The 16853-nt window shown below is 46.7% G+C and overlaps 1 protein-coding gene across 2 annotated transcripts in view; it reads right to left on the bottom strand.

Annotated features, from left to right (window-relative positions):
* Nucleotides 1–16853, bottom strand: part of LOC130358873 (gametocyte-specific factor 1-like) — an 89738-nt gene that overhangs the window by 60391 nt on the left and 12494 nt on the right. For both annotated transcript variants that reach the window (XM_056562783.1, XM_056562784.1), the window contains exons 2-3: nucleotides 16706–16794; nucleotides 180–312 (exon numbers count right to left, since the gene is read on the bottom strand). In XM_056562783.1, the coding sequence (XP_056418758.1) occupies nucleotides 180–312; nucleotides 16706–16786 (214 nt within the window). In that variant the 5' untranslated portion in view covers nucleotides 16787–16794. The remainder of the gene's footprint in view (nucleotides 1–179; nucleotides 313–16705; nucleotides 16795–16853) is intronic.

Here is a 16853-nt window from a genome sequence, read left to right as displayed (position 1 = left end):
AATAAATCATATGTTTCATCTACAATAGAGTTGTAGTGATGTCAGTGGACAACATAAGAGACAGACCCATTAGGAGACAATAATATCCATGTAAAACTAATTTTTAATAACTTTGATAACCAGAAGCTAATGTAAGCATTAACAGAGTAAGATCTGTCTGAAATACTTTAGAGGCTTACCATACACTTGTTCATCTTGTTCCACCTTCCTTTGGTACTCTTCCTCTTGCATTTTTAGCGAAAGCGCTACCCATTTTGCCTTCTTTTTGGTCACCGGCTGAGGACATGCAGGCTTTTCTATTACACTATTGCTCTATAAAGAATAAAAAATAAAAGCTATTAAAAACAGATATGCTATCAAGACAAGCTGCTACCCAAGCAAACATCTTTACCACATATAATGCGTGAGTGTAAAAAAATAAAAATAAACTATAAATAGAAAAAAATCCACATAATGAATATTCAAATCACCTCTCTTTCCCATTTGTCTAATAAAAAAAACTTAACTATTGGGGATTGCAGAATTGTCCAAATATGTGTATATGCTATTCATCCCGCCTGATATAGTGTAAATAGAAAAATGTAGAAAAAGCATTTAAGCATTTAGAAAGTCCTATCTAAAACCCAAACAGTACCCCCAAAAAACTACAGATCATATCGAAAAAAGGAGATTTTTTAGACTTACCATAAAATCTCTTTCTCAAAGGATCCATTGGGGGACACAGACTCTGGGTATATGCTGCTGTCTCTAGGAGGTTGACACTATGGTAAACAAAAAGTCGGCTCCTCCCAGCAGGATATACCCACCTCCAGGGCACTGAGCAATTCAGTTTCGTCTCAGAGCAATAGGAGGAGACCGACAGGTCAAAGGAAAAAAAAAAAAAAACATGAACTGTCCGAGAACCCGAAGAAAATATAACTGAACACTCCCTCGGACAGATAACGAAAAGGAACCCCAGGAAAAAGGGACGGGAGCTGTGTCCCCCAATGGATCATTCGAGAAAGAGATTTTATGGTAAGTCTAAAAAATCTCCTTTTCTCTATCGGCTCCATTGGGGGGGACAGACTCTGGGACGTACGAAAGCCGTCCCTTGGGTGGGCAGAGAAGAAAAAAAGGTCAGGCAGTACCTCCGCCGCCTGTTGCAGGCTGTACCTCCGCCGCCTGCAACACCTTACGGCCCAGACTAGCATCAGCCGATGCGAAGGTATGAACCTGATAGAATTTTGAAAAAGTGTGTAAAGACGACCAAGTGGCCGCTTTACAAATCTGCGAGGCCGAGGCCTTGTTTCGGAAAGCCCAGGATGCTCCCACAGAACGGGTGTAATGAGCCAGAACCCTGAAAGGTGGGGTCCTCCCCTTGCAGCGGTAAGCTTCTGAAATAACACATCGGATCCACCGAGAAATGGTGGCCTTAGAAGCAGGCTGTCATTTCCGATGGCCTTCCGTAAGAACGAAAAAAGAATCGCACTGACAAAAGGAAGAGGTGACGGAAAGATAAGTCCGAACCGCTCCAACCACATCCAAATTGTGAAGCAGACGCTCCCTGGGATGAGAAGGAGCGGGACAAAAGGACGGAAGGACGATGTCCTCGTTGAGATGAAAAGTCGAAACGACTTTAGGTAAGAAGGACGGATCTGGTCAGAAAACAACCTTGTCCTGAAGAATTATCAGGAAAGGGGAACGGCAGGAAAGAGCTGCAAGTTCAGAAACTCTCCTAATGGAGGTATTAGTTATAAGAAAAGCCACTTTCCAGGAAAGGAGGTGAAGGGGAACCTCCCTAAGAGGCTCAAAGGGTGCACCCTGGAGAGCGCCTAGAACCAAGTTCAAGTCCCAAAGGGGAGAAGGGGATCAGTAAGGAGGGGCCGCATGTGCCACTCCTTGGAGGAAGGTCCGGATATGAGAATTGGAAGCCAGAGGACGCTGAAAAAGAATAGAAAGGGCCGAAACCTGACCCTTAAGGGAACTGAGAGCCAGCCCTAGTTCCAACCCCGACTGTAAAAAGGAAAGGAGACGGGGCACGGAAAAACTGGAGAAAAAGATTGAGCTTCGCACCAACGAAAGTAAGACCGCCAGGAACGGTGGTAAATTTTTGCAGAGGAGGGCTTGTGAGCCCTAAGCATGGTGCGAATTACCTGGGAAGAGAAGCCGCGGGCCCTTAGAACCGCGGTCTCAACTACCACGCCTTCAAAAGCAGCGACTGTAAATTGAGGTGGCAAAGGGGACCCTGTGACAGTAGGTATGGACGAAGAGGAAGGCAGAACGGAACGTAGTCTAGAAGCCAGACCACGTCGGCGTACCATGCCCTTCGAGGCCAGTCTGGAGCCACCAGAATGGCGGGGACTCCTTCCACCTTGAGAGACCACTCTCCCGGGTCGGCTGAGGACCGACTGAGGAAATCTGCTTCCCAATTGAGAACTCCCGGAATGTGAATCGCCGAAATGGCTGGAACCACTTGTTCCGCCCAGAGGAGGATCTTTGACACCTCGGACATGGCCGCTGAGCTGCGAGTGCCGCCCTGCCAATTGATGTATGCCAGAGCCGTGGCATTGTCCAACTGGACACGGAAAGGGTGACCCAGAAGCAGGGACTCCCAATGTTTCAAATACAGATAAATCGCCCTCAGTTCTAGAATGTTTATGGAAAGAAGGGCTACTTGGGGGGGCCAGAGGCCCTGAACCGTCTGATTCCTGAAAACACTCCCCCAGCCCGACAAGCTGGCGTCCGTCATGACCACCTGCCAGTGGAGGGGGAGGAACGAACGCCCCTGAAGAAGAAGAGGGGAGCGGAGCCACCAGCGCAGAGACCGCAGAGTCCGAAGCAGAAGAAGAATCTTGCGATCGAGAGAGAGAGGGGACCTGTCCCATCATGCAAGAATCGCCAGCTGAAGAGGACGGTAATGAAACTGGGCAAAGGGCACGGCCTCCATGGCTGCCACCATCCGACCCAGGACTTCCATGCAAGTACGGATGGAGACCGGGGATGGTGTTAGGAGGGAGCGGACTCCCGACAAGGGGGCCAGACGTTTGTCCGGCGGAAGGTGAATCTGAGCCGAGTCAAACTGAAGCCCCAAGAAGACCAGAGACTGGGTGGGGGAGAGAACCGACTTGTCTCGGTTGACCATCCACCCGAAGCGACATAAGGTCTGAAGAGTGAGGCTCACATTCTGGGCTCTGGAGGGGGCTTTGATGAGAAGGTCGTCCAAGTAGGGTATCACTAAGACCCCTCTTGACCGTAACAGAGCTACCACAGGCGCCAGAATCTTGGTAAAGTCTCGTGGTGCTGTGGCCAGACCGAAGGGGAGAGCCACAAATTGATAATGACCTTCCAAACCGCAAAGCGGAGGTACCGCTGGTGTCTGGGAAAAACTGGAACGTGAAGGTAGGCATCCTTGATGTCCACCGAGGAAAGAAACTCCCCTTCATCCATAGATGCCATCACCGAACGGAGAGATTCCATTCGGAAATGGCGGATCAGAAGATGTTGGTTGAGACATTTGAGATCCAGGATTGGCCGCACAGAACCGTTTTTCTTGGGAACCACGAAAAGATTGGAATAAAAACCACCAAAGCGTTCCCTTGAAGGAACTGGGACAATGACACCCTGGACGAGAAGGGACTGAAGAGCCTCCTGAAATTCCCTTGCAAGCGAGGGAGGCCGGGTAGCACGGGACTGAAAAAAACGATCCCTCGGAAGGGAGGCAAATTCTATCCGGTATCCGTTGGATACCACGTCCCTGACCCAGGAGTCCTGAATGTGCGTGGTCCAAACGTCTCGAAAAAGCAAGAGGCGACCTCCCACCCGAGAAAAGGCTGCGGGTGGGGGCATCCCTTCATGCAGAAGTGGGTTTGCGGTTGCCCGATTTGGCCACAAAACGGTCGGGACGGTTGGTGTCCGACTTCCACAAGGGAAAAAGGGGGCCTTCTTGTCCCGTGGAGGCGCTTGGCTGGACCCTTTAGAAGGGCCAGACGTCCGAAAGGAAGAAGACTTCCTGCGGAAAGAAGTGCTAGGCTTGTTTTGAGGTAATAAGAAGCTCTTGCCCCCTGTCGCCTCAGAGATAATCTCATCCAGGCACTTGCCAAAAAGTTGGGAGCCAGTAAAAGGAATCTCAGTGAGAGACTTCTTAGATGCAGCGTCCGTGTTCCAGGTTTTAAGCCAAATGGAACGACGGAGGGCCACCATATTACCGGTGGCAAAGGCAGCGCAGTGAGCTGAGTGCAAGGAAGCAGAAATCTCCAGCTTTGGAACATTGGAGGGCCAGAGCAGAGTTGGGAATGCCAAACCGAGAGGGCCTTAGACACCCAAGGTGGAGGCGAAGGCAGGAAGCAGGGAAGAACCCGCTGCTTCAATGGCATACTTCGCTAACAACTCAACCTTTTTGTCTGCAGGATCCTTGAAGGCAGCTGCACCCGCCAGCGGCAAGGTAGTGGCCTTAGAGAAGCGGGAAACCGGAGGATCCACCGACGGAGAGGAAGTCACTTTGGAGACAAGGTCCTTGGTGATAGGATATCACGCTTGGACCTTCTTCAGTCCCTGAAACTTCTTCTCAGGGTGCGGATTCTAGAATGGCCTCAAATTCAGCTGAACACCTTGGGTGCCGGTCGGGCACGATGAAAGGATACTTCTGGAGCTGCATCCGAAGTTCCTGGGTCCTCTAGGTTAATGGCCATAACCAATGATTTCATCGTGTCCACTGAGTCCGAACGGTCCTCCGAATCGGATGCCAAATTGGAACCCTCGGCCGCTAGCTCTCCAAGAGAGTGCAAACGAGTGGAGGCGGCCCTGGAAGAGGGAGATTCCGACCTGGTACATGGCTCAGGAGAGCCCGAACGGCGACCATGGGAACGTCCTCTGGAAGAGTGACGTGTGTGGCCTGAAGAAGTGGTTGGGCGAGACCTGCGAGAGGAACGCCTGTGTCTACCAGAAGACTCGTGGGACGAGTCAGAGGAGACACCCCTATTACGCTTATGCGAAGCGAGAAGGGGAACGGGACCTTCTAGAGGGCCGGTGAAGGGTAGACCTCTCCAAGGCAGTCACCACAGAACGGGAGACCAGTGCCAAGTCGGATATAGGAGAGGAAGGAAACCCAGGCTGGAGGGGCGGCCGAACCCACCGGGTCTGAGGGGGCACCTGGGTTAGAAATAGCAGGGGGGTCTGTGGGAGCAGTGGAGCAGGCAGAACAAGTGGGTTCAGCAGAACCTGGCATTTTTGCAGAGCAGTTTTTACAAGCGTAATGGGTAACCAATATTCCCAATATCTGCTTAGAGGGAGGAACAGTTCTGGGCACGGACATGACAAAAAACTGAACAGTCTCACCCAAGTCTGTGTCCCAGAGTCAGCTGCTGTGAGGAGAACTCTGCCCGTGCAGAGCGAAGAGAGAAGAAATGCCGGCCAGTAGAAGGAAGAGGCCGGGTCAGGGCAAGGAGCTCTGTGATTGGCCCCAGCACGGCCCCAGCGTGCGCACCGCGCTGATTGGTGGCCATTTCGCGCTACCGAGGCGCTTATGCAGCCAGGTGGGCGGAGCTAATGTCCGCCGAGGATACCGCGGGACTCACTCTGTCATGGCACCCGCTCCGAACCTCGAGCGCACACGCTGCCTGCAGTGAGTTCTGTGCGCCCGGGGATGGAGCGGGCGAAGAGCCGTCGGCAGCCGCAGCTGCCGAAAATGAAAGTAAAAAGTGTACACCCGCCCGCATGGAGAAGCCTGTGGCGCATTTGCTATGAAAACCACATACACACACTCAATAAAGTGCCCCCTCACTACACACACACTTAATAAAGTGCCCCCTTATTACACACACACTTAACCTCTTAAGGACCCAGGACGTATGGGTACGTCCTGGGTCCCGGTCCTGCGATATAACGCGGGGTCACACAGTGACCCCGCATCATATCGTGGCGGGCCCGGCGTCATAGTGAAGCCGGGACCCGCTTCTAATAGCGCGCGGCACTGATCGCTGTGCCGCGCGCTATTAACCCTTTAGCCGCGCGCTCAAAGCTGAGCCGCGCGGCTAAAAACGAAAGTGAAAGTTGCCGGTTAGCTCAGGGAGGTGTTCGGGATCGCCGCGGTATAATCGCGGCATCCCGAACAGCTGTAGCACAGGAGGAGGTCTTCTTACCTTCTTCTGTGCTGTCCGATCGCCGAATGAATGCTTCAAACCTGAGATCCAGGCTTGAGCATTCAATCGCCGAAAACACTGATTGATCCATTCCTATGGAGATGGATCAATCAGTGTAAAAGATCAGTACATGTATAGCCCCCTATAGGAGCTATAATATTGCATAAGAAAAGTGTAAAAAAATCATTAACCCTTTCAATTATCCCTTCCCCTAATAAAAGTTTGAACCACCCGGCATTTCCAAAAATAAAATAAAAAAACATTATGTAAATAATAATAATAATAAACATATGTGGTATCGCCGCATGCGGAAATGTCTGAATTATAAAAATATGCCGCTTTTTAAACCGCTCGTTCAATGGCGTTCGAGCAAAAAAATTCCAAAGTCAAAAATAGCGCATTTTTGATCACTTTTTATACCACAAAAAAGTGAATAAAAAGTGATCAAAAAGTCTGATCAGAACAAAAATGGTACTGATAAAAACTTCAGATGACGGCGCAAAAAATGAGTGCTCAAAGCGCCCTGAACACAGAAAAAAAAAAAAAGTTATAGGGGTCAAAAGATGACCATTTTAAACGTATAAATTTTCCTACATGCTTTCATGATTTTTTTCGGAAGTGATACAAATTCAAACCTATACAAGTAGGGTATCATTTTAACCATATGGACCTACAGAATAAAGATAAGATATCATTTTTGACAAAAAAATGTACTGCGTAAAAACAGAAGCCCCCAAAACTTACAAAATAGTGTTTTTTCATCAATTTTGTCGCACATTGATTTTTTTTCCCGTTTCACCGTAGATTTTTGGGTAAAATTACTAATGTTATTACAAAGTAGAATTAGTGACACAAAAATTAAGCCATTATATATAATTTTAGGTGAAAATTTTTAAGAGTTATGATTTTTTAAAGTTAAGGAGGAAAAATGGGGTTTATGCACTATATATTTGGGGTGTTAAAGTAAAATCCACGTTGAGACCCTTTGGGCGAAGTGACTGTAGCTCAAAGATCCATTTCAGTTCTAATTTTTTTAATTTACTAATCCGGTCACCTCCCCTCTTTTGTTGGGGTACGTGGTCGATCAAGGTAAATTTCAAATCCCGTTCGGTATGACCATATTCAGTGCAATGTTTTGCCACTGGCAGGTCTAACCGTTTTTTCCTTACCGTATACCGGTGGTGATTAAACCGAGTTTTAAAATCCCATGTGGTCTCACCCACATAGATGAGACCACATGGGCAAACCAAGGCATACACAACAAATGTGGAGGAACAGGTCAGATAGTACTTGAGATCATACACCTTGCTGCTAGTGGGATGCGTGAACTGTGGACCTTTAGCCATCTGGGGACAGTTAATGCACTGGCAGCAAGGGTATGAGCCCTTGTTTTGTACTGTGAGATAACGCTGAATAGAAGTCTGGCGGGACACATCAGCTTTAATCAATCTATCCCTGAGGTTGCGAGGTCGCCGGTAGGACATAAGGGGCGAACTCGCAAACTCTGGGATTTGCGGAAAAGACTCACCCAGTAATCTCCAATGTTTGTTGATCACTCTGGAAATCAATCCCGAGTGATCACCAAATGTGGATACAAAAGGGACCCGGGGCACAGAAGACTTAGTTCTAGATTCATGAATCAATTTTGTTCTATCCATCTGCATGACATGCTGTTTGCTCTCCTCCAAGAGTTTGGAGGGATAGCCACGTTGAGAAAAATTTCTGATAATTTTGTCCAGGGCTGGTTCCAATTCATCCTCACGATGATCCGTCTCGCCCTCATCATTTGACTTGTGGGCAGAGATCGGACCATCGGGCGAGGATGGTTGCTTTTGTAATGTAACATGGAGTTACAGTCTGTAGGTTTTGTATACAGGCTTGTAACTAAACGATGTTCATTAATAGAAACAATAGTGTCCAGAAAATTAACCGAATTATGTGATGCTGTTAAAGTAAATTTAATGTGTGTATTAATAGAATTCAAAAAGTGATGAAAATCATAAAGTGAATCTAACGTGCCCTTCCAGACCAAGAAGACATCATCTATGTATCTCCACCACCCCAACAAATTGTCAGAGTGGTGGGACACATAGATAGAGGTCTCCTCCAGCACCGCCATGTACACGTTGGCATACGTAGGTGCCACGTTCGTGCCCATGGCGGTGCCGGTGGTCTGGAGGTAAAAAACATCATTAAAGAGAAAATTATTGTTTTGTTTACTTATTTTCTTTTGGACATACAGAGCACTAGTCTGATAAAGTACGGATTACTTTATGGATGCAGTGGCCATTAAAGGGGGTGACCCAACCTCATGATTTGGCCTTCCATAGTTGGCCAGATGGCGTTTAATTACGCCTTCGCGTCTCCTGTGGTAGGGCTCACCTGGGTGAGGATACACCACCTTCCTGGGTGGCCCTATAATAGGCACAGAGGTATAATAATAAAAAATTGGCCCTGAGTGATTGATATACATGCTTGGTTAACAGACAGAAATGTGCATCTTTGTCCATTTTGTTTAATATTTTTATTTAATTTTGTTATATTTATTTATATTCATCTTTATCTTTATTTATCTTTTTATTTTTTTTTTATTTTTTTTTTCTTTTATTTTATTTTATTTAAATTTTATTATTATTTATATTTTTATTTATTTTTTCATTTTATCTTTATTTTTTCCATTTTATTTCATTTTTTCAATGTTCTCCATTTTTTTCTACTTATATTTTATTCTCATTCTTCGTCCTATTACTCTACACATCTTTCTCTGTTTAATTTATCTTATTTCATTTTTTCTTTTATACTTGCTATTTCTTAGACTCTATTCTGACTTCTTTTCCGGCCGTTGCGAACCGCATCTAGAGTCACATTGTTGGACATGCGCATTTGTTCCAATAGGGCTGTTCATTGTTTACATGTCGGTGCGCATGGCCGGAAGTGCGCGCGGACACGTGACGCGATGGAGGAGGATCATGTGACTTGGCGCGTCACGTGGCCGCGCGCGCGGATGCCCATGCTGCATCGCTGGTTACACTGTACGTATGATTTGAATATAACACATAGGGTGAGTGCAACTGAACCATCCCGCCTCCCGTATAGTCATTAATTATGCAACACATGTTTGAACTTAATGATGTAATTACTGTATTATGATATTTTTTGCTGTAAAACGTAGCCTTTGTAAAGTTTTATTGTGTTTTTAATATACACTGTCCACTATGCACTTTATTATTATAGTGGCAATTTATGCCCTATATCTTATAGCACTTTACATGGTATATACCTCTTAATTTTTTGATTGGTTACTTTATTGATTTGTGCATTTGCATATATATAGCACCCATGTGATCACTGTTTGTTGCTTGAAAAAGGCTGCACTGGCAGCAGAAACGTTGTGCTTTTTGTATTGATATGGAATAAACACCTTTTCTACACTCATAATTTTGAATGCTGCAGCTTCTTCTTGGATGTGTTACCTGCCTTGACCTAGGATTTTTCATTGCTGCTTGCACCATCTACTATCTACTTGGGTGCTGTTTGCTATATATATATATATATATATATATATATATATATACACACATACACACTAAATCAATGTATTCATACTGACCTAAAGAACAGACAAAAATTTTATTTTTATGCTTACCATAAAATCTCTTTCTAGGAGGATTCATTGGGGGGACAGAGAGACTGTGGGTATATGCTGCTGCCACTAGGAGGTTGCCACTAGGCAACAAAAAGAAAGTTCAGACTCTGCGCTAATCAGTTTAGTCCCATAGGAGTAGGAGAGGACCGACAGGGAAAGAAAAAACAGCAACTGTCCGAGGAAATTACAGACAAAAAAATAAACGAACCAACCCTCGGACAGGCAACCAAACCAAGGACACCAGAACAAATAGGTGGGTGCTGTGTTCCCCAATGGATCCTCAGAAAAAGAGATTTTACGGTAAGCATAAAAATCTACTTTTTCTCGTTCGACTCCATTTGGGGACACAGAGACCATGGGACGTACCAAAGCAGTCCCCAGGGTGGGAGAGAACCCAAGCAACTCAGTTGGAAGGCTGGGCTACAGCTGCCTGCAACACCTTGCGACGCAAACTAGCGTCAGAGGAATGAAAGGTGTGCACCTGGTAAAATTTTGTAAAGGCTACTGCCTTACAGACTTTCAAGCCCGATGCCCTGTTGCAGAGAGCCCAGGAAACCCTGACGGAACAAATGGAATGAGCTGAGACCCGGAAAGGCGGAGTCGTCCCTTTGCAGCAGTAAGCTTCCGAGATGGCAGAACGGATCCCACCGCTAAATTATCACATTCAAAGTAGGAAATCCCTTACAACGACCCTCCGTAAGCACAAAGAAAGAGTCATACTGGCGAAAGGATGAAGTGACCGAAAGGTAAATCCAAACGGCCCGTACCACGTCAAGGCCATGAAGCAACCATTCCCTGGGATGGGACAGAGCTGGGCAGAAGGACGGGAGGATGATACCCTCATTTAGGTGAAAGGCGGAGACCGGAAAAAATGAGGGAAAATCACTTTATCCTGGTGCAAGACCAGGTAAGCGGAACGGCAGGAGAGAGCCGCCAGCTTCAAAACTCTCCGAATGGAAGTGACTGCAATGAGGAAGGCCACAGGAAAGGAGACAAAGTGAAATGTCTTGGAGAGGTTTGAAGGGAGTACACTGCTATGGGGGAGTAGGGGATCTGTGTAAGGAGCCGCATGAGCTACAGCCTGAAGGAAAGTGCAGATGTGAGGGTCGGACGCCAGGGGGCGCTGAAAAAGAATGGAGAGAGCTGACACCTGACCCTTTAGGGAACTGAGAGCCAAGCGTTGTTCCAGCCCAGACTGCAAAAAGGAAAGAAAGCATGGAAAGAAAACAACTGGGGAGAAGGATTGAGACTCACACCATATAAAAGTAGGACCGCCAAGTACGGTGATAAATCTTCGCAGAGGAAGGCTTGAGCGCCCTAATCATCCTGTGGATCACCTGAGGAGAGAACTCCCTGGCCCTTAGAACCACGGTTTCAACCGCCACGCTGTCAAATGCAGCGATAGTAAATTGGGGTGGCAAAGGGGACCCTGAGAGAGCAGGTCAGGATGAACTGGGAGGCACAGTGGTACGTCGGCCACTAGGCGAACAACGTCGGCGTACCACGTGCGCCTGGGCCAGTCCGGAGCCACAAGAATGGCGGGGACGCCCTCCACCTTGAGTTTCCTCAGGACCCTGGGAGGATGAAGTGTGACCAGGGGATCACTAAGGAGTCTATGGCTAGGGCCAGAGGATCTCGGGACTTCGTGACAAAGCAAGGAACTTTCTGGTTGTGGCGAGATGCGAAGAGGTCCACGTCCGGAGTGCCCCAGAGGTTGCAGATCTTCGCAAACACCTCAGGATGAAGAGACCACTCGCTAGGGTCCAATTGTCCACCCCGGTATGTGAATCACCGAGATGGAGGGAACCCCGAGTTCCGCCCAGAGCAGAATCCTGGAGACCTCGGTCATCGTCGTGGGGCTGTGAGTGCCGGCCTGGCGATTGACATATGCCACAGCCGTGGAGTTGTCCGACTGGACACAAACAGGACTTCCTGAAGAAGGCATTCCCAATGGAGGAAGCAACGGTAAATTGCCTGAAGTTCCAGGATGTTGATGGGGAGAAGAGCTTCCTGGGAGGACCAACGGACCTGGACTGTCCAATCCCTGCAGCAGTAAGTTGAGATTGGCATCCGTCGTGTGGAGAGGCAGGAAAGATCAAAAAAGAGGAGGCCAAAGCCACCACAGGAGGGACTGGCAAACCCTGAGGGGGAAGAACAAACTTGCGATCGAGGGATAGCGGATACTCACCGTGTCCCAGAGAAACTTGCCTATTGAAGTCTTTAGCCAGCTATTAGGTACCTGCATCATGCTGGGCTGAGACAGCGAAATGAGCAGGGAAGGTAGGGGGACCTGGACCCAGGGTACAATCCCAGGTGCTGACCGGTGGCGAGAAGGGGTATATGGGGGAACAGGTAGCATCATGCTCCGGAACCCCCACCTAATAACAAGGAAATAAAAATGAGATAAGAAGCTAAAAACATTTCCCTAAACTAAAAAAAAAAAAAAAAGACCAGGTCTGGAGAACTCCAGACCTGTGTCTGCCTCATACGGACACTAAGCTAAAACTAAGCTAAGCTTAGAGACTGTAGGCGGGGTTGATCCTGCCAGTAGGGGCAGACTTTCTTTTTGTTGCCTAGTGTCAGCCTCCTAGTGGCAGAAGCATCTACCCACTGTCTCTGTGTCCCCTAATGAACGAGCCGAACGAGAAATCAGTTTTACCACACAGTGAACAGTTTAAAGGGGTACTCCGGTGAAAACCTTTTTTCTTTTAAATCAACTAGTGGCAGAAAGTTAAACATATTTGTAAATTACTTCTATTAAAAAAATCTTAATCCTTCCAGTACTTATTAGCTGCTGAATGCTACAGAGGAAATTCCTTTCTTTTTGGAACACTGATGACATCACGAGCAGTGCTCTCTGCTGACATCTCTGTCGATTTTAGCAACCATGCATAGCAGATGTATGCTAAGGGCAGCATGGTGGCTCAGTGGTTAGCACTGCTGCCTTGCAGTGCTGGGGACTTGGGTTCAAATCCCACTAAGGACAACAATAAATAGAGCATTATTATTATTATAATAACGTCAGCAGAGAGAACTGTGCTCGTGATGTCATCAGAGAGCATTCCTAAAAGAAAAGAATTTCCTCTGTAGTATACATCAGCTAATAAGTACAGGAAGGATTAAGATTTTTTAATAGAAGTAATTTACAAATATGTTTAACTTTCTGCCACCAGTTGATTTAAAAGAAAAAAAGGTTTTCACCGGAGTACCCCTTTAAAAACAACTCAAATATTGCCATTTTTTTTGCCTCAATCATTTTTTTTTTTTGTTTCACAGCATAGTAAATCACTAAAAAAAAAAAAAAAAAAAGCCCACATAGGAGACTGTACTGAAAAATGGCTATTAGAGTTATGGTTTTTAACTACTTAACCCCTTAAGGACCGAAGGTTTTTCCGTTTTTGCATTTTTGTTTTTTCCTCCTTGCCTTTAAAAAATCATAACTCTTTCAATTTTGCACCTAAAAATCCATATGATGGCTTATTTTTTGCAATATTGTACTTTGTAATAACATCCGTCATTTTGCCCAAAAATCTACGGCAAAACGGAAAAAAAAATCATTGTGAGACAAAATTGAAAAAAAAACGCTGTTTTGTAACTTTTGGGGGCTTCCGTTTCTACGTAGTAAATTTTTCAGTAAAAATGACACATCATTATTCTGTAGGTCCATACGCTTAAAATGATCCCCTACTTATATAGGTTTGATTTTGTCGTACTTCTGGAAAAAATCATAACTACATGCAGGAAAATTAATACGTTTAAAATAGTCATCTTCTGACCTCTATAACTTTTTTATTTTTCCGCGTATGGGGCTGCATGAGGGCTCATTTTTGGCGCCGTGATCTGAAGTTTTTAGCAGTACCATTTTTGCATTGATAAGACTTATTCATTTTTTCATGATATAAAAAGTGACCAGTGAACTATTTTGGACGTCGGAATTTATTTGCGCGTACGCCATTGACCGTGCGGTTTAATTAACTATATATTTTTATAATTTGGACATTTCCGCACGCGGCGATACCATATATGTTTATTTTTATTTACACTGTTTTTTTTTTTATGGGAAAAGGGGGGTGATTCAAACTTTTAATAGTTTGATCTTTATTCACTTTTTTTCTCACTTTTTTTTTTGCAGTGTTATAGCTCCCATAGGGACCTATAACACTGCACACACTGATCTTTTACATTGATCACTGCTTTCTCATAGGAAACCAGTGATCGATGATTCTGCCGCTTGACTGCTCATGCCTGGATCTCAGGCACTGAGCATTCATTCGGCGATCGGACAGCGATGAGGCAAGTAGGGATCCTCCAGATTTCGCCGCGGCTATCCGGAACAGCTGCCTGAGCTAACCGGCATGCTTTCACTTTCACTTTAGATCCGGCGTTCAACTTTGAACGCCGCGTCTAAAGGGTTAATAGCACGCGGCACCGCAATCAATGCCGCACGCTATTAGCCACGGGTCCCGGCCGTGGCCCTGCATTATAGATCGGGAGCGGACTTAAGGAGTTAAGAACGTACCTGTACGCCCTCGTCCCGCTCCCCCTCTATGACGCAGGGTCACGGGCGGGGTCATAGAGGGGTGGTCCAGACAGCTATCAGCAGCGGGACCCATGGCTAATACCAAACATAACCGATCACGGGGATGTCCGGTACTAACCCCTTAGTCGCCGCAATCAAAGTTGATTGTGGCGTCTAAAATAGAAAAAAATGCATCCCGGCAGCTCAGCGGACCTGATAAGGACCAGCACCTAAAGGGCTTAAAGGGGTTCACCGATGCTTACACATCTTATCCCCTTATCCAAAGGATAGGGGATAAGATGCCTGATCGCGGGAGTCCCGCCGCTGGGGACCTCCGGGATCATGCACGCAGCACCCCGTTTGGAATCAGTCCCGGGAGCATGTTCGCTCCGGGTCTGATTACCGGCGACCACAGGGCGGGCGGCGTGTGACGTCACGCCTCCGCGCCTCAATGCAAGCCTACGGGAGGGGGAGTGATAGCTGTCACGCCCCCTCCCGTAGGCTTGCATTGAGGGGCGGAGCGTGACGTCACACAGGGGCGGAGGCGTTACGTCACACGCCGCCTGCCCGGTGGTCGCCTGCAATCAGACCCGGCGCGAACACGCTCCGGGGACTGATTACAAACGGGGTGCCGCGTGCATGATCCTGGGTGTCCCCAGCGGCGGGACTCCCGCGATCAGGCATCTTATCCCCTATCCTTTGGATAGGGGAAAAGATGTGTAAGCACCGGAGAACCCCTTTAAAGGGGTACTCCACTGGAAAACATTTTTTTTAATCAACTGATGCCAGAACGTTAAACAGATTTGTAAATTACTTCTATTAAAAATCTTAATCCTTCCAGTACTTAGCTGCTGTATGATCCACAGGCAGTTCTTTTCTTTTTGAATTTCCTTTCTGTCTGACCACAGTACTCTCTGCTGACACCTCTGTCAATATCAGGAACTGTCCAGAGCAGGAGAGGTTTGCTATGGGGATTTGCTTCTACTCTGGACATTTCCTTAAATGGACAGAGGTGTCAGCAGAGAGCACTGTGGTCAGACAAAAAGGAAAGAACTTCCTGTGGAGCATATAACGGCTGATAAGTACTGGAAGGATTTTTTAATAGAAGTAATTTACAAATCTGTTTAACTTTCTGGCACCAGATGATTTAGAAAAAAAATGCTTTCCAGTGGAGTACCTCTTTAAATGTTACTGTCCAAATAATCACAATCCTTTAGAAAACTAGAAGGCATCAGGAAATCACTATGGGACACTATTGCAGTCAGAGATTTGCTGAACAGGCAGGACCTTCTCTGTCTCCCTGACCTGGAAGCAGGCAGAAATAGTGAACAGTAGGAGAAAGAAGCTGGGAGCTTTGGGGGACTGGGGTAGGAAAGTATGGCTTGTTTGTTAATTTTTCATGATGTCAGCAACATATATAATTTTTTCCACCAAAATATTCATTTAAATGGGCACTGTCATGAAAACAAAAATGTTGTAGTACTTAATATAGTTTAATTAAAAAAAGTGATTTTAAAACAGTTTAAAATCACTTTTAAATTCGGCCACTAGGGGTCGCCCTCCTAGTGGCCGAATGCATTCAGCAGTGACGTCACCACTGAATTTCGACTCGTTGAAGACTGGCAACGAGTCGAAATTCAATCACTGCTGTGCTCGCTCCCGCCTGTCAATCAGACAGGCGGGAGCGAGCGCTTTGAAGGAAGAGGACGCGCACAGGCTCGGGGGCAAGGTAAAGTATTATGTTCACTGTATTATGTATACATGTATTATGTATACTGTTCACCTATACAGTATGCCTCCAGTTTCCCCACTACAACTCCCAGCATGCCCTGGGAGTTGTAGTGGGGAAGCCTGGAGGGACACTGAATAGGTGAACTGATGGGGAGTGGGTTGAGCGGAGCGGCGGGGCCGGGGGGGTTGCGGGCTGCGCGGCGGGGAGGGGGTACTCTGGGTGAACTAAGGGGGAGTGAGTTGAGCAGCGCGACGGGGCCGGGGGTTGCGCGGCGAGGAGCGGTATGTGCTCCGGTGTTCACTTATACAGGGTGCCTCCAGTTGTTTCCCCACTACAACTCCCAGCATGCCCTGATAGCCAATAGATGTAATGCAAGCTGGGAGTTGCAGTGGGGAAACAGCTGGAGGCACCCTGTATAGGTGAACTACGGGCGGAAGTGTCGGCCTCAGCAGGCATCAGTGACGTCGTGCCTGCTGGGGAAGTCTGTCTGGTAGTGAGCACGCTACCAGGCAGACAAAAAAGCATTTTTAATATGTAAAAAAAAAAATTTAAGGCAGGGAGGGATAGATGGGTAATAGGCAGGGACAGAAAAAAAAAAAGTGATGGTGGGAGCTACCCTTTAACCTCTGCTCTGATTTGTGTTTTATCACTTACTGTACAGATAATTGTTCTCTAGCAAGAATAAGAAATACCTGACAGGTCAGAAGGTGCATCCTCAGCTCAGTCCCATGGACTTTGTGCTCAGCATTATACGGGCAAATTACGTAATCCATTTTTTAATCTGCAAAAAAAAAAAAAAAAGCTAATATGAGAAATATTAAAGATATTCTGTTGAAGCCA

Source organism: Hyla sarda, chromosome 2, assembly GCF_029499605.1.
Source record: "Hyla sarda isolate aHylSar1 chromosome 2, aHylSar1.hap1, whole genome shotgun sequence".
Classification (NCBI taxonomy): domain Eukaryota; kingdom Metazoa; phylum Chordata; class Amphibia; order Anura; family Hylidae; genus Hyla; species Hyla sarda.
This window is presented reverse-complemented; position numbering and strand designations above follow the sequence as displayed.